The following is a 27367-nucleotide window of genomic DNA, read 5'->3' as shown; positions in this document are numbered from 1 at the left end:
AAAATGGCGTTAGTGAAGTATTTCAGTCTGGTTTGAAAATGCACAACAGCACTGAAACTGCTCTTTTAAAAATTTCTAATGACCTTTTAACTTTTACTGACTTGGGAGATTCAGCCATTTTCATACTATTAGACCGCAGTGCTGCCTTTGATACCGTAGATCATGGGATTCTTATCTCTCGGCTTGAGCGCTGTGTCGGAATCAAAGGGACTGCACTGGAGTAAATCTTACCTGTCCAACCAAAGTTTTTCTGTTAGATTGGGGGATGCATCATCCTCAAAAGCCTCCCTGTCTGTGGGGTCTCCCAGGGGTCCATTCTTGGTCCAGTTCTCTTTTCTATTTACATGCTCCCTATGGATTCAATTTTTAAAAAAACATGGAATCTCATTGTTATGCAGACGACTTACAGATTTACCTGCCCCTGAAACGTAAATCTGTGAGTCCTCTGAAGGTTTTGCTAAATTGTTCGGATGATGTTAAGCCATGGATGGCTTTAAACGTCCTTAACCTAAACAAACAGAAAACAGAGGTGATTGTGTTTGGTCCCTGTGACCACTGCGACTTTGGCCCTTTAGAAATTTATAAAAAACCCTTTGCGAGGATCCTAGGAGTGATTGTTGACTCCAATCTAACGTTTGATAAACAGATTAATGCTGTAATCAAGTCCAGTTTCTTTCATCTTCAGCTACTTGCTAAAGTGAAGCCATTTCTCTGTTTTTAGAGGCTCTGAGAGAGATATCAGTGCCTTCATTTCATCTGCCTCGACTACTGTGATAGTCTTTACTCTGGTGTTAGTCTGTCATCAGTTAGCCGTCAGCTGGTCCAAAATGCTGCAGCACGGTTACTAACTGGCACACTCAAACGAGAACACATATCTCCCACACTGGCATCATTACAGTGGCTGCCAGTTAGTTTTAGAATTAATTTTAAGATTTTATTATTTGTTTTGAAGGCGTTGCACGGGTTAGCACCCTCATACATTTGTGATCTTTTAAATTGGACACTCCTGCAAGATCGCTGAGGTCTGTGGACCAAAGCTGTCCCGAGGTCCAGATTAAAGCACAGAGGAGAACAGGCCTTTGCTGGGACCGCCCCTTCACATCAGGAACTCCCAACATTGGACACTTTCATAACAAGTCTGAGAATCCACTTTTATTCCTTGCCTTTTAAGTCAGAATGAGTTTCTGTTACTTTTATTTGTCTTATTTCTTACTCAAATTATCTAATTTTATGATTCTTTTTCTTAACTCTTATCATATCTCCCTATGTTTTTATTTCTATTAATTATCTTAATTGTGCAGCACCTTAGTCAGCAGTTGTTGTTTTAAATGTGCTAAATAAAAAAAATTGACTTTGACAAAGTGAGTCTGAAAGTCTGCAAGACGGCAGTTAACAGTAAGGTGTGTGTGTGTGTGTGTGTGTGTGTGTGTGTGTGTGTGTGTGTGTGTGTGTGTATAAATCATTAATAACACAGAGCTTTACACACAACTTTATTCCTTCATTTTTTTTATGGTGGGAGCAAAAAATCGGTTAACTTAGCAAGGTGATCACCAGTGTGACCTCTGACCCCAAACTGGTTGTGGACAAATCAAGTGTGTGATCATGTATGAGTTGTATAGTTTTAATGTTTTATTTGGGAACAGAACGGTGTGTATGTGTAAGTTTGGTGATGGAGTTTTTATTATGAATGAATGATGAATTTTTATGAATTATTATGTCTATTTTTTTATGTTTAAGGACAACAGATGGAAATTAGCCTTTGGCTATAATCTGGTATGTTTACATTCATGTAATTTATTTTTTTACATTTATGTTCATTAACATGCACTGTCCTAAATAAATAAATAAATAAATACAAGTGTAACCTCACACACACACACACACACACAGTCATTATATTAATGCTGCTATCCTGTATATATTGTACTTACTATTGTTTGAGTACTTACGATTGTTTTTTTTGTACTTTTTATATTTTACATTTATATTTATTATTGAAACTTGCACCAAGGGAGTGGCACTCCAATTTCATTGTACTCTGTACAATGACAATAAAGGCTATTCTATTCTACACACACACACACACACACACACACACACACACACACACACACACACACACACACACACACACACACACACACACACACACACACACACAGTTTTCTGATCTGGAATCAGTGAGGTTAGCCTGCTGCGTTTAAATGAACCTCTTGTGTTGTGGTTTAATTACACAAGTCATATCATGATTCCTATGTTGTGCTGTAAGCAGAGGCCCAGGGCCCGCTCACAGGTACCTGTGACAGGTGTTACACAGAGAACACATAACAACTCCTGTGATTACAAATCACTTTCTTTGAGCTGCTTTTCATCCTCGGATTAAAATCTTTCAGAGAAACTCTTTTCCTTCTTTCTTTTCTCAAAAAGAGGAAAAGAGAATGATGATGAAAGGGTCAGAGAGGATAACAAAATATATAAATGATAAAAACATCAAATAAAACTGAGCTTTCTCAGTTTGGATGTCTGATACGTTCAGGTAAACACACACACTCTGTTGTTATTTTCCACTGTTGTTGTTGTCTTTCTGTATCTTGGCTCTCAGCTCGCGGCACATCTCTTGGTACTCTGACGTGTTCTTTGAGTACAGGTTTCCGCCCTTCAGCCAGTCCATGATGCTGTTCTTCTCCTCCTCATTCAGGACTCCTTTCTTGTAGTAACCTTCCACCAGCAGCTTGTCTCCAACATTGTGGTAGAGCTGCGTTGCGTCTCTGGACATATTTGAGATGTTCAGCGAGGGGATTCCTGCAGAGTTCACACAGCGAGCAGAGAGAGGCGGGGTTTACTCACTGAACAGGAAACGGTGACGCATCGCACTATATCTGTTACTGTGACCACTGAGGCGAGGACACTCATTAACACAGTGTGAGTCCGTGTGCTCGTACAGTGAGGTTTGTGTATTTGTTGATTAGCTTGTGTTACTGATTCCTGGTTAAGTGATCCTTCTACATGGTGCTTCACGTGTTCCTGCACTAATAATTAATAACCTGTGTGTGATCCTGTGAGTGGCTGTGAAACCAATGTAACCAGCACTCTGTGACTCTGTGCATTAAACTGCTGAAAGACTTTGACTGCAGTGTTTCATCATTTCATGAAAAACGCGAGTTCATTTTTACACACAGATCTTTCTTTGCGTTGTTTCTATGGTGACGAACATCTTTGCTCATTGTCTCATCAGTAACCTGGTATGTAACAGCACATAGTACTTCTATCTCTACAGGCTTGTTTGTAGCGTACCTGCATCCTCTCTGAGAGAATTGGATGTGACTGGATTGGCTGCCAGCAGCGACATCTTCACCAGTTTTTCCCCGTCTCCAGAAATAAGAATCTCCTCAAGCTTCTCGCTGGAACAGAAGCACGTTAGCTATCCAAAGAAAACTCTGAGTTTAGCTCCACGACGAACAGATTTGTTCTCACCTGATTATACGAGACTCTTTTCTGTTGCGCCAGGTCAGGCCTGCCTCGTGGTGCGGCTTCAGAACCTCTCTGCACAGCCCGCGGTCTCCGTTTTTATCCAACAGGGCAAAGACGTTGGGGCTTTTGTTTTTCAGGTCCTCTCTTAACTTTACGTTCTCAGGGTCCTGCAACCTTTTAAGGGCATTCTGAAAGACACATTTAGGTGGGACGTGGTCGGCTTCCACCGCCAACCTGTTTTCACCACATTCTCTTTGTTTTGAGGTTTGCCTCCGGATTCTGTACACACTGTTGGCAAGAAACACATTCAGAATACGATTTAATGTGTGTTACCAATAAATGTGAAGTTCGATCTGCTGGTCGTTGTGGTCACACATTAAATACTTACTCAGCGTGCGCTCCAACCAAACCCAGATGTTGTTCTTCGATATCTCGTAATTCCTCTGGACTCAAACCTTCCTTGCTCATGTCGCCCAAGATGCTGTTGAAATCGTCTACGGCTTTTTTTCGTGCCTTTCGATCTCCTCCACATATGTAATATCTTCCAGGAGAATTACAGGTTTCTTCATATCCTTTCTGCAGCTTCAGAGCTCCTGCGTATTTGGGTAGGTTTTGCTGAAGCTGAGTGCAGATAAAACATGACATAAGATGAATTACCTTCCAACATCTCCTGTGCAGACTATGAATAACACAAAGGCTACACCTTCTGTAAAAAGGTAAAACGTTGATTGGGTCCATAATCGCACAGGCCTCCAGAGGCCAAGTCAGGGTGGGCTAAGCCTGTAGAGGCGGCCACAGAGATCGTGTTTGATGAGTCCAAGACGGCTCAAGACAAATTAGAGTTTTGTGTTTCCCAGTTTGCAATTTCTGAGAAAAAACCTTGTGTTTACTTGCATATGCAATCAGTGACTTAGTGTTGCACTAGCCAGCCATAAAGAGTGAGACTGGCCTTAGTGTTTTCCCATTTGAATGAACTAAACCAGATCATTGTGCACCACCTCTGGTTTGTACAACAGCCAAGCAAGTTACTAAGGAGTCTGTTAAATCTGCTCCTGAGCTTGTACTCCCAGCGACTTTTTCACGCAATTCAATTTTATTTATATAGCGCCAAATCACAACAGCAGTCGCCTCAAGGCGCTTTATATTGTACAGTAGACCCTACAATAATACATACAGAGAAAAACCCAACAATCATATGACCCCCTATGAGCATGAATCAGTGCAGAGAGGTCTGTTAATACATAGTGAGTGAGAAAGGTGACTGGAAAGGAAAAACTCAGTGCATCATGGGAATCCCCCGGCAGCCTACGTCTATTGCAGCATAACTAAGGGAGGATTCAGGGTCACCTGGTCCAGCCCTAACTATATGCTTTAGCAAAAAGGAAAGTTTGAAGCCTAATCTTGAAAGTAGAGATAGTGTCTGTCTCCTGAATCCAAACTGGAAGCTGGTTCCACAGAAGAGGGGCCTGAAAACTGAAGGCTCTCCCTCCCATTCTACAGGGTGGGCCATTTATATGGATACACCGTAATAACACGGGAATGGTTGGTGATATTAAAGTCCTGTTTGTGGCACATTAGTATATGTGAGGGGGCAAACTCCTCAAGATGGGTGGTGACCATGGTGGCCATTTAGAAGTCGGCCATCTTGGATACAACTTTTGTTTTTTCAATAGGAAGAGGGCCATATGACACATCAAACTTATTGGTAATGTCACAAGAAAAACAATGGTGTGCTTGGTTTCAACGTAACTTTATTCTTTCATGAGTTATTTACAAGTTTCTCTTTGTTCACAGCCATTGACACGTCGAAGAGATTAACACGTGAGGAGCGGATCGAAATTGTGTTGATATCTGGTGAACGCAGTAACTGGGTCATTGCAGCAGGTTTCAATGCAAGACACCCTACGAGACCACCCATCTCCCATGCTACAGTCAGCAAACTGCTTGCTAAGTTTCGTGAAACTGGTTCAGTGTTGGATTTGTCAAAATGTGGACGCAAGAAAACTGTCACTAATGAAGAAACATCAGAGGCTGTCCTAGCTTCATTCAGCAAGAGCCCACAGCGTAGCACTCGCGCATGTCACTGGAGAGTGGCATTAGTCGAACATCCCTTCGGCGGATATTAGCTACTCACAAATGGCACCCTTACAAACTCCAGCTACTGCAGCATCTCAACGAGGATGACCCAGATCAGCACAGAATTTGCAGAATGGGCAAAACAAAAATTGGAACAGGACTCCAGGACAGGATTCCTAGATGAACAGTTTCCTGGAAAGGGGATTGGTCGTTGTGGGCCAGTTGAATGGCCCCCAAGGTCTCCCGATCTGACCCCCTTAGACTTTTATCTTTGGGGTCATCTGAAGGCAATTGTCTATGGTGTGAAGATACGAGATGTGCAGCACCTGAAACTACGGATACTGGATGCCTGTGCTGGCATTTATGAGTCTGTTGTGGCCAGTGCGATCCTCTATGCTGTTGCATGCTGGGGGAGCAGGCTGAGGGTCGCAGATGCCAACAGACTTAATAAACTGATCCGTAAGGCCAGCAATGTTGTGGGGATGGAGCTGGACTCCCTCAAGGTGGTGTCGGAGAGGCGGATGCTGTCCAAGATAAAGACAATGTTGGATAACACCTCCCACCCACTCCATGACATGTTGGTCAGTCACAGGAGCTCGTTCAGTGAGAGACTGAGATTACCGAAAAGCACCACTGAACGACACAGGAAATCATTCCTGCCTGTGGCCATCTCCCTGTACAACGCATCCACTTAACACACTGTTTGCTGCTACAACTACACATGTTTCTTTTCCAAATATTTATTTATAAGTGACTTATGTATGTATGTATGTATATATATGTATATATTGTACTATTCTTAGTTAGCGTATTGTCTGTCTTGTCTTAATGTTGGTTTAAAATGGAGCACTGTAACAAAAAATAATTTCCCCCAGGGATCAATAAAGTATTCTGATTCTGATTCTGATTCTGATTTCTCCTGCGGTGTTGCTATCAGTGTGTGCAGAGTGGGAGAAGAGGGTTGCATTGACAATCCAACACAATGGGCAGCACATTGAACACATTTTATAAGTGGTCAGAAACTTGTAAATAACTCATGAAAGAATAAAGTTACGTTGAAACCAAGCACACCATTATTTTTCTTGTGACATTACCAATAAGTGTGATGTGTCACATGACCCTCGTGCTATTGAAAAAACAAAAGTTGTATCCAAGATGGCCGACTTCTAAATGGCCACCATGGTCACCACCCATCTTGAGGAGTTTGCCCCCTCACATATACTAATGTGCCACAAACAAGACTTTAATATCACCAGCCATCCCCATTTTATTACGGTGTATCCATACAATTGGCCCACCCTGTACTTTTAAATACTCTAGGAACAACAAGTAGGCCTGCAGAGCGAGAGCGAAGTGCTCTAATAGGGTGATATGGTACTACAAGGTCATTAAGATAAGATGGGGCCTGATTATTTAAGACCTTGTATGTGAGGAGCAGGATTTTGAATTCTGGATTTAACAGGAAGCCAAAACAGGAGAAATCTGCTCTCTCTTTCTAGTCCCTGTCAGGACTCTTGCTGCAGCATTTTGGATCAGCTGAAGGCTTTTCAGGGAGTTTTTAGGACTTCCTGATAATAATGAATTACAGTCGTCCAGCCTGGAAGTAATAAATGCATGAACTAGTTTTTCAGCGTCACTCTGAGACAAGATATTTCTAACTTTAGAGATGTTGCACAAATGGAAGAAAGCAGTCTTACATATTTGTTTAATATGTGCATTGAAGGACATGTTCTGGTCAAAAATGACTCCAAGGTTCCTCACAGTGTTACTGGAGGCCAAGGTAATGCCATCCAGAGTAAGAATCTGGTTAGATACCATATTTCTAAGATTTTCAGGGCCAAGCTAAAGAACCATGCACAAAATAAAAAGGTTCTTTGACGTATGATATGTTTAAGACATATTGACATATTCATCCCTCCCACCTACCTCTCTCTCTCTCTCTCAAACTGTCTTATCGAGATTAGATCCTGGTTCTCCTCCAGTTTTCTCAAACTAAACAGTAATAAAACTGAGGTTTTACTCGTTGGCACAGCCTCTATCTTAACCAAATCTCACAGTTTCTCCATTAACATTGAAAGTTCTCCCACCCTTCCCTCCCCTCAGGTAAAGAGTTTGGGTGTCATACTTGATAATACGCTCTCATTCCAGTCTGACGTTAATTACATAACCCGGTCTGCTTACTTCCACTTACGTAATATTAACCGACTCCGCCCCTTCCTTCCTCCCCATGCTGCTGCCATCCTTGTCCATAGTCTTATTACTTTCCAGACTGATTACTGCAGTTCCCTCTTATTTGGTCTCCCCAAAAAGTCCCTCCATAAACTCCAACTTCTTCAAAACTCTGCAGCTCGGGTCATACCCCGCACTCCGTCAAGAGCTCATATTACCCCAGTTCTTCAGCAGCTTCACTGGTTGCCCGTAGAACCCAAGCTTAACTTTAAAATCTTATTTCTCAGGTACAAGTGTGTCCTTAAATCTGCTCCTTCCTATCTGTGTGATCTGCTCCATATAACCACTGTTTCCTCCCCTCTCAGATTCTCATCTGCCATTCATCCTGTTGTTCCTTCTGCTCGTCTTACCACTATAGGAACAGAGCCTTCAGTCGCTCTGCTCTTCGGCTCTGGAACTCTCTTCCTCCAGCCATAAGAAATATAGACTCTCTTCCATATTTACAGTTCAAAACACATCTATTCAAACTGGCTTATTCGCTTTAGTGCTGATTTTATCTGTTGTCAAGCTTTGTTTTGCAATTTTTACTTATTTTATGTATTTTAATAACTATTGCCCCTTTTATTTTTTTATTTTTTGTCTTTTGTAAGGTGACCTTAAATAAAATGTATTATTATTATTATTATTATTACCATGACAACTACCTCTTGTCTTCCATCAGGCCTGTAGAGTGCATTTCCTGATTTAAGGCCGAGACCATGTTCCTGTGAAGGGTCTCAGTCTTGTGTCTGTTGGTATCACAGTAACAGTCTACTTCCAAAACTTCTCTACAAAACACTTACGTGGTGCTAATTATGAGGTATCAGCCTTACAGATAAAAATAAATCCCAACACTTCGGAATATCTGTCCCCCTCCCTTGTTCCACAGAATGGTGTGCCCATAAAAATAAAGTCCTGCCCCTGTCTTCATGGATTCTTAGGAGGGCTAAAGCGTCGTCTCTTATTGTTCGCTACAAAGAATTGGCTTTTAGAGCCGCTAGTACATGAAATAAAACATCACTAATACCAAAGGGCTCAATTTTGGCTTATCTGACCACGTTGTAGAGGACTCCTGAACACTCAGTACTGGACTGACACACACACACACACACATTTCCACATTTCCATGTCTTGTGTCTGTATTGTCCTGTTCTGTCTGGAGTTTCACTGGCTTGTCTTGTTTTGCAATTTTTGCACATTACACTTTCTGTAGTCCTGTGTTTGTTTGTCATATGTCACATGTAGCACCAGGGTCTCGGAGAAACGTCCCTTGTTAGCCCTACCTGTTGACCCCTGACCCCTGTCCTGTCCCTGTAACTGGTCCCCAGAATCAGGAGTAGAAGAACGTGTGGATCCCTGTATCACAGCTCCAATGACAATGACTTTTTAAAGCCATCTCACGCACAGTTAAGGCAGGCTGAAGTTCCTTTAACTGGAAACTATCGGCTTTCTGGAACAGGATTAAGATTCATTTTTTCCTAAGTTTCTTTATTGATTAGTCTTTTGAGTAATAATTCATGTAAATGTTGTCTCATTAATTTGAAAAGAAAGAGAACACAGAGACCATATTAATAATAACAGTAAGACTTACATTGTTTCTGACCTGCTCCCGAAGGATCCGTGCCTCTTTTCCTACGTCACCTGGATTTTTACAGGTGGCCTGGGCAACAGCGTGGTAGAGGCAGTTCTGATCTTCTGAATTTACTGGGATCGCGGTTCCATCTGGTCTCAGGATTTCAAAATGACCAGTGCACGGGCTCTGTTCACCACGAATCCGTTTAGTTATCTTTGAGAAGAACCCCCTCCCCCTGTAAAAAATACATGAATAAACCAAAAAAACAACAAATCAGTCACTCTGGACAAAAAAGGGAAAAGGTGAGACTAACAAATCTCCCTGTAAATATAAGTATTCCATAACACTTGTTTATTACTTTAAAATTTATTTAAGAGTTTTGATTGGGACCAATAATAATGTTGTTGTACATAAAATCTGTCATGTAAGTTGTGTCCACCAGTGAAGCTGTTGGAATAATATTGATGAAGAAGCATAAGGAAAACGAATGTTGGAAATAATGTATATAATCAGATTAAACTATAACAGTAAAGGAAGTCAATTCAATTTTGTTTTATATATCACCAAACCACAACACCCAGTGCATCATGGGAATCCGCCAGCAGTCTACACCTATTGCAGTAAAACTAAGGGAGGATTCAGGGTCACCTGGTCCAGCCCTAACTATATGCTTTAGCAAAAAGGAAAGTTTTAAGCCTAATCTTGAAAGTAGAGATAGTGTCTGTCTCCTGAATCCAAATGTATGCTATGTCTTATAATGTAATATAATGTAAACAGAATTGGTCCTAGCACTGAACCCTGTGGAACTCCATAATTAACCTCAGTGTGTGAAGAGGACTCTCCATTTACATGCACAAACTGGAGTCTATTAGATAGATATGATACAAACCACTGCAGCACAGTACCTGTAATACCTACAGCATGTTCTAATCGCTCTAATAGGATATTATGGTCGACAGTATCGAACGCTGCACTGAGGTCTAGCAGGACAAGCACAGAGATGAGTCCACTGTCAGAGGCCATAAGAAGATCATTTGTAACCTTCACTAAAGCTGTTTCTGTGCTGTGATGAGCTCTGAAACCTGACTGAAACTCTTCAAATAAACCTCTGCAGATGATCTGTTAGCTGTTTGACAACTACTCTTTCAAGGATGTTTGATATAAAGGAAGGTTGGAGATTGGCCTATAATTAGCTAAGACTGCTGGGTCTAGAGATGCTTTTTGAGTAAAGGTTTAACTACAGCCAGCTTGAAGGCCTGTGGTACATAGCTGATTATTAGAGATAGGTTGATCATATTTAAGATCGAAGAATTAATTAATGGCAGGACTTCTTTGAGCAGTTTTGTAGGAATGGGGTCTAAAAGACACGTTGATGGTTTGGAGGAAGTAATTATTGAAGTTAACTCAGAAAGATCAATTAGAGAAAAAGAGTCTAACTTAACATCAATGGTACTAAGAGTAGCTGTAGATAATATTACATCTGTGGGATGATTACTGGTAATTTTTCCTCTAATGATAAAAATGTTATTTGTGAAGAAGTTCATGAAGTCATTACTAGTTAACGTTAAAGGGATGGTTGGCTCAACAGAGCTCTGACTGTTTGTCAGCCTGGCTACAGAGCTGAAGAGAAACCTGGGGTTGTTCTTATTTTCTTCAATCAGTGATGAATAGTAAGATGTTCTGGCTTTGCAGAGGGCTTTCTTATAAAGCAGCAAACTATTTCTCCAGGCTAAATGAGGATTGTTACACACCATTTCAATATTAACTGAAGTGACATCCGATTAATGTAACCAGGTGTCATTATTGCAGACTGGAATTATAATTTTACTAAATCTAAATTTTTCCTTTCCCAGCAATTTCAGGGTTCCTTCAGTGTCGCCTGCCTTCGCCTCTGACAGTTGACTATGGCTGCTGGAGTCCCTAGAGAAAAAAACTATGAGAAAACTACGTGAGAGATCAACAGGTGGTGTACCGGGGTGTTCTGTTTAGAGCTACACGTCCTCCTCACCATCACCAGCCTTCTTTCTTGTTGCTCAGAACTATCTGCTGAGGAAGAGCTAATGGTAGCTAAGCTAGCATTGCCTGCACATTTCTTTTCCAGTATCTGTGCTAAACAGAGGAGAAACTAAACATTTGAGAAGGAACTAATGACTCTGCTACAAGCTAAGCTAATAGCTACGCTAAAGAAAATCATTGGGTCTTTAGTGTGGGCGACTCAGCAGAAAGCGTGCTTTGGATAAACCACATGAAGATTACAGTTTGAAATAAGTCTTTATCTGAAGGTATATAATTAAACAAGTCACACATGTTAACAAAACACTACTGTGCACTGTGTTAGGAACAGGAAGTGACACGAGAATGCCAGAAAAAATAAAAACTGGGGGGGTACAGGAAAATAACTGAGTCCTTCCCAGTTCACAGCCAGTAAACCAACACAGGACAAGTCATTATAGTGGGACCACAGGATGTCAGGATGCCAGCTCTGTGTTATTATTCACCATGACTGGTGTCAGTTCTAGCTGTTCAGTGGGTTTCTGATTTGCCCTCAGACTAAACAACTACACAAGTTTGGGGAAAACAGTTTGTTAGTTTGTTTGTCCCCTGATGATCAGACAGGAGAATAATTATTACGTTTTTAGATAAAGTTTCTTTTTGACATTGATTGCAGTGTGTGATCATAATAGGGTTGATACACTCCTCATTAGAAGGATACGAGCACTAACCCCACGGTGTGACAGGTTAACTAAGAGGCACAAACAGAGCTGAGTGTAGCTACGTGCTCACAGAACAGACAGGAAGGGCTGCTTGTATGATAACAGGGCGTTCCAGTGAACAAGAAATAAACACTTAATAGTGTTCCTTTAAGGAATGGAGCATGGAAATAAAACATCCCTATCTGGGAGGTAGGGAGTTTTCTCACACAGGACAAGATCCCTGACTGGAGGTTAGTGACCGCTGCCATGAGGAACAAATCAGGGAGTGCTGAGCCTCAACCACGACATCTCCCCATCAATAGGCAATCACAATTATTCCCTGTTTCCATGTGTCTAATATATACTTTGAATTATGAATTGTACTTCACTTCTCCATGTACAGACTGCCTGACACTGTCCACAGCTGTGCAAGCCCAATTTTAACTGCCTGATAATAAAAGAGAGTGAACTGCTAGACTGTCTCCTGAACTTCCCTCAGCGAAGAAGAACCCGACAGTATCAAAACCAAAGTCTGGAAATTGGGATGGGGAGGGTTACCCTTGCAAAACAGGTCAAAATTAACTTTCTGGCCAATATGAGTTGGTCAATTAAAAAAAATATTATTTTGACTTATTTAAATGAGAGGCGCAATAATATCAAATATGTATGCTTCACTCACTGTGTTGGATTTTCTGGCTCCTTCTTCAGTTGGAGGACTATATCGCCTGCTGAGTCCTCCTTCCCAGGATAATAGTCTTCTGAGAGCTTCTTTCCATCTTTGTCCACCATAACCAGTTTGATTCCTTTGCCTTCCAGAGCATCACTCTGGGTGAGGACGTGGATGTCCAAAGCTGTAGCAGGGCGGTTAACATCAGAAATGTCCTCAATGTAGCACTCCAAGTCTTTCTTGTCAGACTCTGACAGGGACTCATGTGGACGCTGGATGACCCTTTTCATGTTGTACTTATACTCCTGGCTGTTAAAGAAACTTTGGGTGTCAGCCCTGCCAAGTATGTTGCTAACAGCACCACCAACAGCATGGTTTATTTGACTTATGCACATTTTGCTCATGATGGAGGTCATATGCCTGGAACAGGCCTCAACATAAGAGTTTGAAACACTTTCTGCAATCATGTTGATGAGTTTATCTTTAAAGCGTTTTACATCTGATAAACTGTGCCTTTCATCCTGGTCATTGCTTTCTTGAGGTAGTTTTCCCATGCTTTGCAAGAGCTTAGGAACAAAGGTGTTGTTAATGATTTTCTCTGTTGGTACCGAATTCCATATTTGTACAAAGGCTGTGGCATATTTAGCTGCTTCCAAACCCATTAGAATATTTTCTATTAGATTGGACCCTTTTTTGCTCTTAATGTGTTGTGTTACAGCACCACAGACTGCTGAAAGGCCATCAAGAGCCTTAAGAGCCATGGTACAATTCATCATCAGGTCAGGAATCACTTTTCTTGTTATCAGATCCACTGACTGAAGCATTTCTTTCTCACACTCTTTGTGAATTCTGAATTCACTGGACCCATTCTCCAGGATATTCTTTGGTATTCCTGAGCAAATGAAGCTTGTGACAACTTCATCCAGGTCATGGTTGGCTTTTATGAGTGAAAGCACCTTTTCCTCAAAGACTTTCCTCAGAACGTTTTGGAAAAAAGCATTAAATGCCTTCTCAGCAGTATAACTCAGAGCACTGACGCATCCTTGCTTCCCCAGTTCCTGAACTGCATACTTCCCTGCCTTCAGAAAACACTGTTTTACTGTGTAGGCACTAGTCTTTGCTCCTGCGATCAGACCTTTTGTGCCACTACGCACTGCACTTGCAGCTTTCTTTAGTCGGCTGAATCCACCAGAGATCAGAGACAGCCCGATGCTGATGGCCTTGGAGATTGCCCATTCAGCCCAGTCAAAGCCTCCTTGTATCATTCCTTTGATCCCTTGAATCATGTCAGATACTCCCTCACAGATCAGTCCAAGTCCAAACTGGCTGGCACCACCACATGACAGAGCACAAACAAGAACACCTGCTGCAACTTGAAGGGCACCAAGAACAAAACAAGCAAGGGCATCATAGCAGAACTTGGGCTTCTTTTTAACCTCAAAGACTGTGCTAAGGCCATTCTCATAGAGCATCATCAGCTCATTGGTGGTGATTAAATCTTTATCTTTGGAAAGATGGTACACACTGGAATCCTCTACTTCTGCATCAGCTTTGATGCCATCGAGCTGTGTCAGAGTTGTCAGGGCACTTTTAATGTATCCTTTCCAAGATTTGAAGATATTCATCCTGGCTTGCATTTGGATCTGGAGGTTGCTGTTTGTGTGGTGTGGAACAAAGGCACTCATCACTGAAAGATTACAAAACATCATCGTATTTGTTGATTCTGAGAGATAGACATCCACTGCAGACTGTGCTTCCTCCAATAATTCCTTTGCCTCAGCAATGTAGTCTCCTTTTCTGAGGTTGAGTGTGATGTAAGCTTGATTATAAAGCGCCACAGCACTGTAGAAATGATCGCACTCTGCAGCTCTCTGCCAGTAAGTCTTTGCTCCAAAGTCACATTTGGTTTTGTTCATGCAGTGCAGGTCAGTTCTGCTTGCTGCCTGTTTGATGTAATCATAGAAATTATAGCTCGTCCCCTGCAGGAGGAAGTCACCAGTCTTCTTCAAGTGTTTGGTGAGGTCTTCTCTCAGCTGGCTGATATCGTCATGTCTGCTGATGTCCTTTTCATGAAGGATGAGCCACAAAGCCCACGATTCTTTCAAAGCATCAAGTGCAGTCTGATAGTCGAACTTGTTCTGATGGATCTTAAAATATTCAGGAACATCCTTCAGCTTCATCTTGGACAGGTCACTCCTTTCTTCCACCGTGTAATTCTTGTCAAAGTCACAGAGAAACTGACAGAAACTGGAGAACAGAGTTTCCTTCATGTCAATTTCACAGAGTTCATGTTTCTCCATGCTGTCTAAATGTCTGAGCTCATACTCCTCTCTGAGCTGTCTCATGGTTTCGATGGAATGGCCTTGGTAGGCTGGTGCAAGATGGCCCTGGTTGAGAACCATCTGGACCATCCCTGGGTTTCCTTTTCGGGCGGTGCGTCCAAAGACCTGTCGCTCCACACGGTGACTTCTAGGAAAGTATGTGAGGAGCACAAAGAGGCCTCCACTCTCGTTTACGTCCTGCTGAACGTGTATGTCTGTCCCTCGGCCGCCGAGGTTTGTAGCAATGATAATGTTTCCCCGGCTAAAGTTCTGCTTCTCGATGTTGTGCTTCTCGCTGATTGTGTACATGGTGATCTCATTGACTTGCCTTTCTGGAACATGCATGTTTGTCTTCAGCTCATCTGCAGTTTTAACATCTTCACAAATGATAAGAACAACTTGGCCTCTGTCTGCAGCTCTCTGTGCAGTTTCACAGATCATCTGGATCCACTGCATGTTGCCTCCACTCACCTGAACTGCTGGCAACTCAACAAGCTTTTTACAGCGGTGAGCTGGAATGACATAGCTTGCTGTTTGGTAATGCCGTTCTAGAAATACTTTCTCAGCTTGCCCCCCTAATGTCCCAGAAACACCAAAAATGCCTTTTCCATTGAGGTACCGTTTAAAGAAATGGACATTGGACATGTAATTTGTTACATTGGACAGCTGTGAAATGGCCAGCTGATGCTTCATCTCCAGAAACTGTTGTAGGCCGTCACCCCATCGCTTGTTTTTCTCCAACACCCCACTGGCCTCAAAGTCCACAGGAATTATGGCATCATACTGATGACTGTCAGCATCACTGAAACCACCTGCGTCAGCTTCCGGTGCTTTCTCAATCATGTACTCTCTTCCCTGAGTCATTCTGATGGCTTTTAAGGCGTTCTCGGCAAAAACTGGTAACTGATTCTCAATGTATGTTTTCAAAAAAGAGGGGATCACAATAAATCCCTTACACTCATCCAATGACTTCACTGAACACTCATCAGAATATTTAATTTTTGATTTTAATTTGTCCACAGCTCCTTGGATGAGGGATTCCTCGGACATGATTTCACAGGTACAGCCATTCTCCAGGAGAAGTAGGCTGACATGAAGGTCTCCATGAGAGCTGTCCTTGCTGTAAAGTTTGGCTTTGTTGTTCATTAGTGAGTAACAATTTACAGATACACCGTTTTCTATTTTTGTCTGAACTTGTCTCAGTAGCTCACACTGTTCTTCTGGTCCAATGTTGGCCATGATTTTCTCAGTAGCTTTCCACCTGGCATCCTTAAAGCTGTCAGTCTCTGTTTGTGTCTGACCATCTGCTTTATTTAATTCATCCACATCCTCCTGTGGATAAAACCCCAGCTGGGCACCAAGAATAAGTATGTCAGCAGCTGAAACATCTTCTGATTCTGGGCAAACATCTTCTGATTCTGGGCCAACCACTGCTTGCATTACAGCCTTGTGGAAGTGCTGGATCCTGGTTCCCCACCTGATCTCCCCAGTTTCAAACATTTCTATTGGCTTGCAGGATGACATCATGGCCCAGATGCTTGCCAGGACTTGCTCCATGTGCCTTAGGCTGCCGGCTTGGTGTGACAGGAACGTGACCTGGACACCGCTGTCCAACGTCATGTAGTCCACCTCATCTACTACCACACACTCAAACCTCCTCGGACCTCGGGTAGTCTTCTTCTCAAACTCTTGCCTCAGTGTATCTGCTGCAAATGTACCAACAGTGCCATAAATGACCTGCTGGCTGTATGCATCCTCAAGCAGCTTGTCATGATCTTTAAAAGAGCAGCTATCGATTTGTGTCGGAGGGACCGTGGATGATGTAATACCAAACACATCATATAATTTTCTCCACTTATCCTGATCACGACTTGCTAACAAAGGAGAGCTTGTCACAATGTCCACCTTTATGCCTCGGGTGGCCTGTATTGTAGCAAACATGGCTAAAATACAAGTTTTGCCCTCTCCAGTGCTGATTTCCAACAGACAACCTTTCTTATCCCCAGACTGTGGCAGCAGAAGCAGCAGCAGTGATGCCAGCTGACTGGGTCTTGGGAAGTAGCCCTGAACATGTTCACCGCTTTGAGTGGTAAAGGCGGTGCATTCCTTTACAGCTCTGGATACGATGATCAGGACTTTCTTCAGAGCATCAATCTTAGGATTGTTAAAATCGAGAGCAGTTATTATCTTTTTACAGTCTTCAATCATCTCCCTGTTGATGGCCACACTTCCATATTTGGGTAGCTCTTCTTCAATATATGTCAGGACTTCTCGCAGGAGTGACGGGACACACTCTGGAAAGTTTTTGTTTTCCATTTCAGCCAAAAGTGTGCAAGCATCTTTGTCTCGCTCAGCTTTGTCCACACAATGTTGGATGTACTCTGCAGGATCGTCTTCATTCAGGGCAGAGAGAGCGTCGTCACAGCTCAGCCCGTACGTGCACGCTTTGTGGAGGATTTTTGTGACTGTTTTCTGATCCATGCTTAATGTCTTTCCAAGGAAACGCTTGATGTCTTTTGGTGCCCAGAGGTTGTTGAAGACTATTTGACTGACGATCTCCCTACCTGATAGGGGTAGCTTTGAGGACAGATCCAGAACATTTGCTAACACCTGTTGGGCCAGTGTTGGGTTGTCAGCATGTAGCTGTTCCTGCAAACTGAGGAGGAACTCTGTCTTCTTGTCTTGTCCATTTTGGAGGAGATCTTCAAAATCAGGGTCACCCTCTAAGGTCACCTTCAGCACTGCCTCCAGGATGTTGAACCTCTCAGTCAGAGACAGCAGCACATATCCAGTAGTCTGATCCAAAGCCGACAATAATAAAGTGCGGAAGAAGTGGGGGTACTCATTAAAATATTGTAATGTCAGCGTATTTTGGAGAGCCTTCATCCTGTCTTCCAGCTGGATCTGTAAATCTTCATCCTCTCTGATGTCATACTTTGATAGAAGTTTTTCAAAGTTCTCATTAACATCAGCGACCTGTATTAAAGAGGAACAAAGACACAAGCGTAATAGTACCAGCAGCAGAAAACTGTATGCAGGGTCAAATGATGTAATCCTCACCTGACCATAATGTTTGAATTATTATGAATGCATCTGGCAGTAAGGACAACAAACATCTGTTCAGAACTGTGATGGATGTTCTGCTATGAGGACCTTCAGGAGTAGCAATTTATTTTTTAATCTGCCTGGTTAAAAGGAGACCTAGGAGAGGGAGTGTGGAGATCAGGGAAATTATGTTGCTGCTATTGTTAATAATCATCATCATTACCATTGCACTAATAATATAATCTACAGCATTGATATTGTATTCAGATGTTTAAACAGTGTGTGTGTCTTTCAGAAAGACTAAGTCACAGGCTGACAGGAAATTGCAGGTTTGCAGAGTGTGCCTTTTGCAGAACTGAAACCGAAAGCAGAGTCTAAGTGCAGGTTATTCTGAGGATTACATGTAAGGATGAGCCTCTGTTCTGGTGAAAAGTCAGAAGTGCAACGGGTGAGATGAGAGAGCATTTAAGGACGACACATACACACACACACACACACACACACACACACAGTAGATAGACGCATTTATAGGTGAGAGGTTAGTCATGTTTACTTGTAACTGCGGGTTTGGAGAAGCGGTAGTCAAAAGGTTGACAGGAAACATCTGCCATGAAGATAGAGACAATGTTCCTTTTTAAACTGTGTTAAAAGTCATTGTGGTTTTGAATTGACGTATGCATATATTGTATCTGATGACGCATGAGGGGGCGTCATTAAATTCAAACCCTGATGGTATAAAATATCTGTTTATGTTTTGATTAGTCGAAGATCAAGGGCTGTCTGCGTACAGACTGGTCTTCCCACGCGTGTATTTCATTAAAATCAATTGTTTGACCAAGCTCTTCTGGACCCATGGTTGTTTGTACTCTCCTTCCTCAATATTTGAACCTTAACAGTAACAAAATATTATACTAATTATTAATGTTATACTAATATAATATTATACTAATTATTAATGTTATACTAATATAATATTATACTAATTATTAATGTTATACTAATATAATATTATACTAATTATTAATGTTATACTAATATAATATTATACTAATTATTAATGTTATACTAATATAATATTATACTAATTATTAAGGTTATACTAATATAATATTATACTAATTATTAATGTTATATTAATATAATATTATACTAATTATTAATGTTATACTAATATAATATTATACTAATTATTAATGTTATACTAATATAATATTATACTAATTATTAATGTTATACTAATATAATATTATACTAATTATTAATGTTATACTAATATAATATTATACTAATTATTAAGGTTATACTAATATAATATTATACTAATTATTAATGTTATATTAATATAATATTATACTAATTATTAATGTTATACTAATATAATATTATACTAATTATTAAGGTTATACTAATATAATATTATACTAATTATTAATGTTATACTAATATAATAAATATTATACTAATTATTAATGTTATACTAATATAATATTATACTAATTATTAATGTTATACTAATATAATATTATACTAATTATTAAGGTTATACTAATATAATATTATACTAATTATTAAGGTTATACTAATATAATATTATACTAATTATTAATGTTATACTAATATAATATTATACTAATTATTAATGTTATACTAATATAATATTATACTAATTATTAATGTTATACTAATATAATATTATACTAATTCTGAACTGTTTACAGTTTTTTTTCCAAAAAAGAGAAATTTGTCATCTTCCAGAGTATAGGGCTGGGACATAGTCAGGGTTGCGATGACTTAAATGTTAGACATTTAAAAGGACCCAGAGCCTCTTTGCTATCCTTTCCCAGATGCCCGTAGCTGTTATTACCTAAGGCCGGACCCTACCTCATCTCTCTTTATGTGATGTGCTTTATCGTCCAAGAGCTGGTGTAGAACTTGAGAGTGTTGCTGACGGTGCTGCCTGGTTTTGAGGTTTTCGTCCTCCTGAAGCCTGTTGTGTGCTTCAGAGAGCTTTTTTCTTAATGTTTCATTCTCCATCTGCTCTTGGATCTTCCTCTGTCGCTCAAGCTCTGCCTGACGCCTTTTCTCGTCTTCTTTCCTGCGTCGCTCCGCTTGTTGGCGTTTCTCTTCATCAATTCTGCCTGTAGAGAAATTAATGCATGCTCAGAGTAATTAAATTTGTTTTTAATTTGTTAAAAGCTCCTGACATTAAATCATGTTACACTGCAAAGAGTTTGGTATTGGCTCTCACTGGAATACTGTGTCACTTCCTGTTCCTGGTACACACTGGTGGTTTGTGCAGCAACATCTGTGCAGCCCAGTTCATTTCAAACTCTTACTTAGCAACTTATTTCATCCTGTAACCTATGTATGATTTATCAGGGCACACTTCCTCTTCAATCAGCTGCAAATTTTACTCAGTGTTCACTTATTGTGTCATTAGCAGCGTGGCCTGTGTTTCTGTGCTTTCTTCACTGGTACTTTCCTGCTCAGTGTGTCAAGTGTTTAGTCATTGCGTGGCCTATTTTGGGGATAATAGTACTTATAAATAATAATAAACATAAAGTATAAAGTAGTAATAAATATAGCTTGTTCATAGGTTTGCAGAACAAACCACTGAAAGTAAGCCTAAAACTGGCCAGGAGTCTGTAGCAGGTGTGGGCCAAAGTAGCTTAGCCTGATTAGCTGTCCCACACCAGGTCCTCCTGAGCAGCAGGGAAATCAGGCGGGTGGGTGACTGTGAAGAGGAAATGTAGCAGCAAACTATTTCTCCAGACTAAATGATGATCTTCTAAATTTGTGACACACCATTTCCTCTCCAGCTTATGAGTCATCTGCTTTAAGGTAAGTTTTTGAGAATTATACCACGGAGCCAAATACTTCTGATTTGAGGCTCTGTTGTTCACAGGAGCTACAGCATCCAGAGTGACGTAGTCAGTCACTCTAGGCTTTTGTTAACCTTCTGATTTCTTTCCGGTGTGTGAACTCTGGTCTTATTAAGCAGTACACACCACTGACTGATACTTACCAAAGTTAGGACAACGGTCAACAACACTACCAGACATGTGGTTGACCAGTTCAAATTCTTTGTGGTCTTTGCTCTCTCTTATGGTGTACGAAGCGCCACCACCTGCACCAGTGAGGTCACTTCCTGAATGATCTCCGTATCTAAAGGAAAGGCCCCAAAATGGTGGTAATGCATACAGGTACTTTCCTGTGCTGTTGCCACGCACTACACCCTGAAGGAAAGAGAGGGGGAGGGACCAGGATGAATGACCACACACAAGGGTGAAACTTATAATTTGGATTTGTAGACTTACCTCTTCCCCCTCGCTACAGTAGTTAAATGTGTAGGGAGTCTCATTATGTATCGTATAGTAGTTCCCCATGGTTCAAGCTCTATAAGACAAATGAAAGAGAATTTAGAGAAGGTCAGAAGGTTTACTGTCATTGTGGAGATGACTGGGTGCTGAGAGAAAAGCTGTGACCACATGAATGTCCCTAATCAGGTTTGTGTCCAGAGTGTGGATGTTTGGAACAACCCAACAGTACTGGCAGACTGACAGTTACTATCAGGGCTGTACTTTTACAGAATACACGGCATTCGTTCTGAATGCAGACACTTACAGTTGTGTAACTGCAGTGGTGGGCCTTAAATGGATACTTGGATCCTTAATATGCAGTGAGATTGTCTTGATCATCCAGGTAAGTAAATCCCAAAAGGTTGATTCTGTTCATCTGGACACGTGTGTGTCCGTATATGTATATACTTTTTTGTTCCATAACCATTTAAGAGCTCATTTAAGAAACTCCAAATGACTGTCTTACTGCATCCACCTCAGCAGCGATGGCATGCTGTGAGAGAACCTGCTTATGCAGTTTAACACACAACCAAGTTCAAAAAGAAAGGGTTTTTTGCTTTTGCCATCAGAACGTCATGACAGTGTGACTACCTGACAGAAAAGGACAATGAATCCACATTTTTGCACAGATTTGGCCTTTAAAGGCACGTGGTCCTAAACTTTTCAGCCTGTTTCAGTTTAAGTGCTGTTTTCAACAAATTGCATACTCAAAAATATTTTCGTCTCACTCCCACTTCTTGTTGCTTGTTGAAGCTCTACTTGGAACCTTGTTAAGATCCAACCATGCAAAATTTGAAAGACTACATGCCTTTGGTGCGGGATTCCCACCTGGGGCGTCTGTATCCAGTAAGGGTCCTAAGGCTAGACCCCCCATACTAAGCAAGCCTACTGCAGACATGAGTGAGACAGAGAAATATGAAGGCATGCCGGCTCGGATGTTGCCCAGATCAATAAGGTCCGCGTCAGGTGTTGAGGAACCAGGACACCCTGATGAGAAGTGGGCCACTGGAACAAGAAGGCAGCAGTGGGAAAGAGACGAAAACAGGGCGTTGTTGGAATGCTACTACGCCAGTAACCCCGGGAGAAGGGGAGGAGAGAAGAGGTCAAAATGGGAGACGCCCCCAAGAGTGGTGGCGAATGACCGAGCTAAGATCCTGTGGGACTTCCAGATACAGACGGACAAAATGGTGGTGGCTAACCAACCGGACATAGTGGTGGTAGACAAACAGAAGTGACAGATATAGAGGTTACCAAAGACAGGAACATTGGAAGAAGGAACACGAGAAGCTGGAGAAATACCCAGAGGTGGGTCGAGTATCCAAAAATTGTACTCAAGTACACTCAAAAAAATGAATGAGTTGGATTGTTCAGTGTATATTAATTATTTATTTCCATTATACTTAAAATATATGTTTTTGTTAAGTTGACATATGCTTTTCTAAGCAAGTCTACGTAATTGTGTCTATTATTGTTTGTACATAATACTAATGTGTTACTTGAGGGCATAACATTTAAGTTAAGTCAATTAGGATCGATATACTTCGTATATCCACAAGGTGGCAGTAATGCAAAAACAGTTGTAATAAAACCGCGAAGAACAAGAAGGTTTCACGGCTTGGGCCTGCTCATGCACAAGACTTCAAATTTAACTTGAAAATGTTGTTTTTGGCGCCAAGCTGCTGTTTCTTTGAGAGGTAAGACCACTTTTTTCTTTGACTATGTTGTGTAGTATCTACATGTTGAGCATGGTTATATTTTGCGTTTGTCTTACAAGACATGTTATATCGTTTGCATGCGCTTGTTCTACATTAGTTTTACTGGGTCCTGGATAAGATATGTGTGCTTTCATCCTGCCAAACCCTGCCATCGTAACACGGGAACCGTGAGACCACTACACAGGTGGTGTGTATAGGTATACATCGTGTGCAAGGTTTTTGGTAACAGGTGAAGTATGCCCCTCAGAGCAAACCTGAGCTAAAGATGAAAAATAATATTACAATGGATGAAATTTAGTGTGCCTGTTTATCTCAGGCTATTGCAAACAACTATATTAACTGCTTACATGTTAACATGATTGTTTTGTGGAATGTGTAAGAAGCATTTTTGTTTTTTGTTTTATTAAGGGATTAGCTACAGGGGTTAATGGGGTTATTTTTTCATTTGCTTTCTTGGGATTCCTTTACTGTAATCCGAGAGTCACGAATATTGAATAGGATAGCATAAAGTGACATTTAAAATCCAAAAAGTCAAGGGTGAAAGCCACTGTGACACCATTATTCTGCTCTATCAGTAATCTGTATTATGTAAAAATGGTCTGTAAATACAGCATGTTTCCTAGTGGAGTTATACATATCAACATAGTTATAAATTACAGTTTGTTAAATCACACACTTAATTTTTTAAATAAAATTATTCACGACATATGAGTGGACAGACAATGGAGGTCGACAGACCTGGTGATAATTGCTTCTATAGAAAGTTAGCACATGGCAGTGTCAATCTCTTGCTTTTCTTCTGAGTAGTATTTTATTTAGTTGTAGTTCAATCAATAATTTGCTTATTGAAATTAAGTAATGAATTTCTTGTTTTACTTTATAAATCTCAGATCCTGCCTTTACCTGCTCCCTCCTATACTGATGTGCTGTATGTGGTATTGCTGAGCTTGTATGTGGTATGTGAACTGTTATACTTTTAAAAACAAAACTGTTTAATAGTTAAGTTTTCTTTAGTGACCCATCCCATGCCCCTGTTATTTAAGTAACAGGGGCATGCTAGTAAGAGACAATACAAAGTATTGAGATTTAAAGGATTTAATTGAGAGATGATTCTGCACCAGAAATGCTGAAGGGTCGCCTGTTGCTACTTCAATCATGAAACTGATCAGTGATCAGCTGATCGGCTCTCTTGTTTATTTATCGCCCACTTTGTGCCAGAAAGAGGAAACCAGCGGAAACAACAGCAGCACGTTTAAGCTTGATCAGCTGTTGTTAGAATTTATTTAATATTAATTTCTAGTATCAGCTGATGTTTGCTGGAGCCACAGCTGTAAAGCTGCTGGTCATGATGTTGGTTTGGATATCTGGTGAGAGGGAAACATGAAGATGAAACCAGGAGATGTCCTTACTGAATCATCAGAGCTGAACAGGTGATGGAGAAACAGGTTTACCTTTTAGGTGACATGGATGAGTTGAAGGGAAGTTCTGAACTGTTTCTGAGAGACAAATAACACCAGGATCCGTTTGCCAGGGGGGCAGGTAGGGCATTAACAGGGAGAGGGCGGCACAAAGAAACACTTTTCTTTCTTATTCTCATTTAAAATGTCTCGCTTTTAATAAATAATTATCTGAATCTTACAACCAAAGTTTTTATCTGAAGTAAAATGTATAGAAATCATACATATACCAACAAGACTGTACATCACAGTCACAACAGCGTCTGTTTTCATTCAAAGGCTTTATGGCTTTAATACCTGGGGGGCCGGTCTCTAGTCAAAATGTCGATGTATTGTCCCAGTCCAGCTCTGGGCACGACACACAGTGAATTAATCTGAGAAGGTGCATTAAAAAAAAATAAATGGCCGTGCGAGTGGTGCACATCGCAAATTAGCTCACATACACACATTAGTTGTGCCACTTTTTAATGACGGTATCTTAGCTAACAACCCCAACTAACAGATTCAACTTGTAATTAGCTAAAAATAACTTAGTCTACCGGTGAGTGGGACGCCGTTAGCTGGCAGTTTTGTCAAGCGATGTTGAAATTTCCACATTCTGACATTTCAAATGCTTCAGGAGCTGTCCGCTCAGCACAGCATCAGCACCACGGAAATATCCAAAGACTCGAGACTAATCAAACCAGAAAGCTTTAATGAGCAGCTGGGTTTATCTCGCATTAACTGGCTGAGTTAATGCCGCTGAAATGCAGCTGATTGAACTGAAAACCTCGACTCTGTGGGGTCAAAGTTTGCAGAACTACGAACACAGCTGGAATCCACAGCTGTGCGTGTTCATGGAGCTGCATTTTCACCTGCTGGGCCCTATTTCAGGAAGCCGGTTTAGAAAACTCAGAGTGAAAAACGATACTCAGGGTTGAGTAACCCCGAACTGTCCAACTCGGAATATTCGGTTTCAGAAAGGCTGATAACAATTAGTTCAATCAACGCGGAGTTGCTTTAACCCCAAGTGAAGCGCGCGCACGAGGATACATAAAGCCCTGATTAGTGGAGCACAGATTAAGCGAGTCACCATGGAGACGGAGGGAAAGAAGGCGCGGTCAATGTATTTTACAGCGCTTGAGGCCGAAATTCTGATGGCAGTATAGGGCTTTGGAGCGTGATGTCACGGGGGTGGGCGATAACATGCAAATTTTGCGGAAAAAAAGTAACACAGCCTCAGCTGCAAAAGAAAGGGAGCATGCATGGCAAAACATAGCCGACAGAGTCAATGCGTGAGTGTTAATTTAAACATTGATCGAGGGATTTCCACCCATTTAACACGTTATTTCATTATATTTCATTTTATTTTGTATTTTATACATTTTATTTTGTGATGTGATGTGAGCGCAGGTGCAACCCAACAGGCCCCAAACGTTCCTGGCAGCAAGTAAAAAATGAAATATAAAAATATAGTCCAAACAGGTAAGGTGTAATTGTATTATGAGCCATAGTGCTTGGTCTGTTTGTCCCATGTAAATCAATTGCAGTTAGAGGCTACATTAACTTCCCCTCTGTAAGCACTTATTGAAATTATATGAGCACATTACAAGTACATATTTGCTCTGTATGCTCAAATGTGACCCGTTATAGCCAACAGAAAAAAAGCGGAGGCCCGAAAAACAGGTGGGGGTCCTCCACCACCACCACTCACAGAGGCTGAGCAGTTGGCTTCCACATTTGTGATAATGTTGGCAGCATCACATATGATCTTCACAGTGCAGAGAACACAAATTAGCATCCATTACTATAATGAAATAATTTCCATCCATCCATCTTCATCCGCTTTATCCGAGGCCGGGTCGCGGGGGCAGCAGCCTAAGCAAAGAGGCCCAGACCTCCCTCTCCCCAGCCACCTCCTCCAGCTTGTCCGGGGGAATACCAAGGCGTTCCCAGGCCAGCCGAGAGATATAATCTCTCCAGCGTGTCCTGGGTCTGCCCCGGGGCCTCCTCCCGGTGGGACATGCCTGGAACACCTCACCCAGGAGGCGCCCAGGGGGCATCCTTGTTAGATGCCCGAACCACCTCAGCTGGCTCCTTTCGATGTGGAGCAGCAGCTGCTCTACTCTGAGCCCCTCCCGGATGGCCGAACTTCTCACCCTATCTCTAAGGGAGAGGCCAGCCACCCTTCGGAGGAAGCTCATTTCTGCCGCTTGTATCCGCGATCTCGTTCTTTCGGTCACTACCCACAGCTCGTGGCCATAGGTGAGGGTAGGGACGTAGATCGACCGGTAAATTGAGAGCTTCGCTTTTACACTCAGCTCCCTCTTCACCACGACGGACCGGTGCAACGTCCACATTACTGCAGCTGCAGCCCCAATCCGTCTGTCGATCTCCGGCTCCCTTCTCCCATCACTCGCGAACAAGACCCCGAGATACTTGAACTGCTCCACTTGGGGCAGGAACTCATCCCCGACCCGGAGTGGGCACTCCACCCTTTTCCGGCTGAGAACCATGGCCTCGGATTTGGAGGTGCTGATCCTCATTCCCGCTGCTTCACACTCGGCTATGAAATAATTTGTTAGTTTGAAATGCTACAGGGAACTATGTACCTGTACATTAATGCTGTGGAAAGACTTCCTGTTCACATAGTCTCCTTCATTTACTGAAGGAGCAATGATTGGAATGTGAGTGCCATCTCTACAGCCAATCACGCCTGGGAACCGTGAGAATAAATGTAAAATTTAAGTAGTAGTTCAAGTATCACCACATCATGAATTAAGTTTCGTTCATCCTGATACCT

General features: G+C 41.5%; 1 protein-coding gene across 1 annotated transcript; it reads right to left on the bottom strand.

Moving 5' to 3' along the window:
* Nucleotides 1–1489: 1489 nt before the first annotated feature.
* Nucleotides 1490–21442, bottom strand: LOC101465255 (uncharacterized). Its single transcript, XM_076881249.1, has 10 exons — nucleotides 21372–21442; nucleotides 21080–21290; nucleotides 19919–20192; nucleotides 18195–18210; nucleotides 12701–17985; nucleotides 9347–9563; nucleotides 3860–4092; nucleotides 3475–3759; nucleotides 3295–3401; nucleotides 1490–2802 (listed from the first exon to the last, which is right to left on the bottom strand). The coding sequence occupies exons 1-10, from the start codon at nucleotides 21438–21440 to the stop codon at nucleotides 2558–2560; spliced, it is 6942 nt and encodes a 2313-aa protein (XP_076737364.1). The 5' UTR covers nucleotides 21441–21442; the 3' UTR covers nucleotides 1490–2557.
* Nucleotides 21443–27367: the final 5925 nt, after the last annotated feature.

This window comes from Maylandia zebra, unplaced genomic scaffold, assembly GCF_041146795.1.
Source record: "Maylandia zebra isolate NMK-2024a unplaced genomic scaffold, Mzebra_GT3a scaffold06, whole genome shotgun sequence".
Taxonomy (NCBI): domain Eukaryota; kingdom Metazoa; phylum Chordata; class Actinopteri; order Cichliformes; family Cichlidae; genus Maylandia; species Maylandia zebra.
The sequence above is the reverse complement of the archived record's forward strand: the minus strand, read 5'-3'. Positions and strand labels throughout refer to the sequence as shown.

Coding starts and splice junctions, on each gene's coding strand:
- LOC101465255 (XM_076881249.1), bottom strand. CDS start 21,440: ATGGGGAACTACTATACGATACATAATGAGACTCCCTACACATTTAAC. Junction 20,193..21,079: donor TGACCGTTGTCCTAACTTTG/GTAAGTATCAGT, acceptor ATTTCTCTACAG/GCAGAATTGATGAAGAGAAA. Junction 9,564..12,700: donor GAGCCAGAAAATCCAACACA/GTGAGTGAAGCA, acceptor TATTTTTTACAG/GGGGAGGGGGTTCTTCTCAA.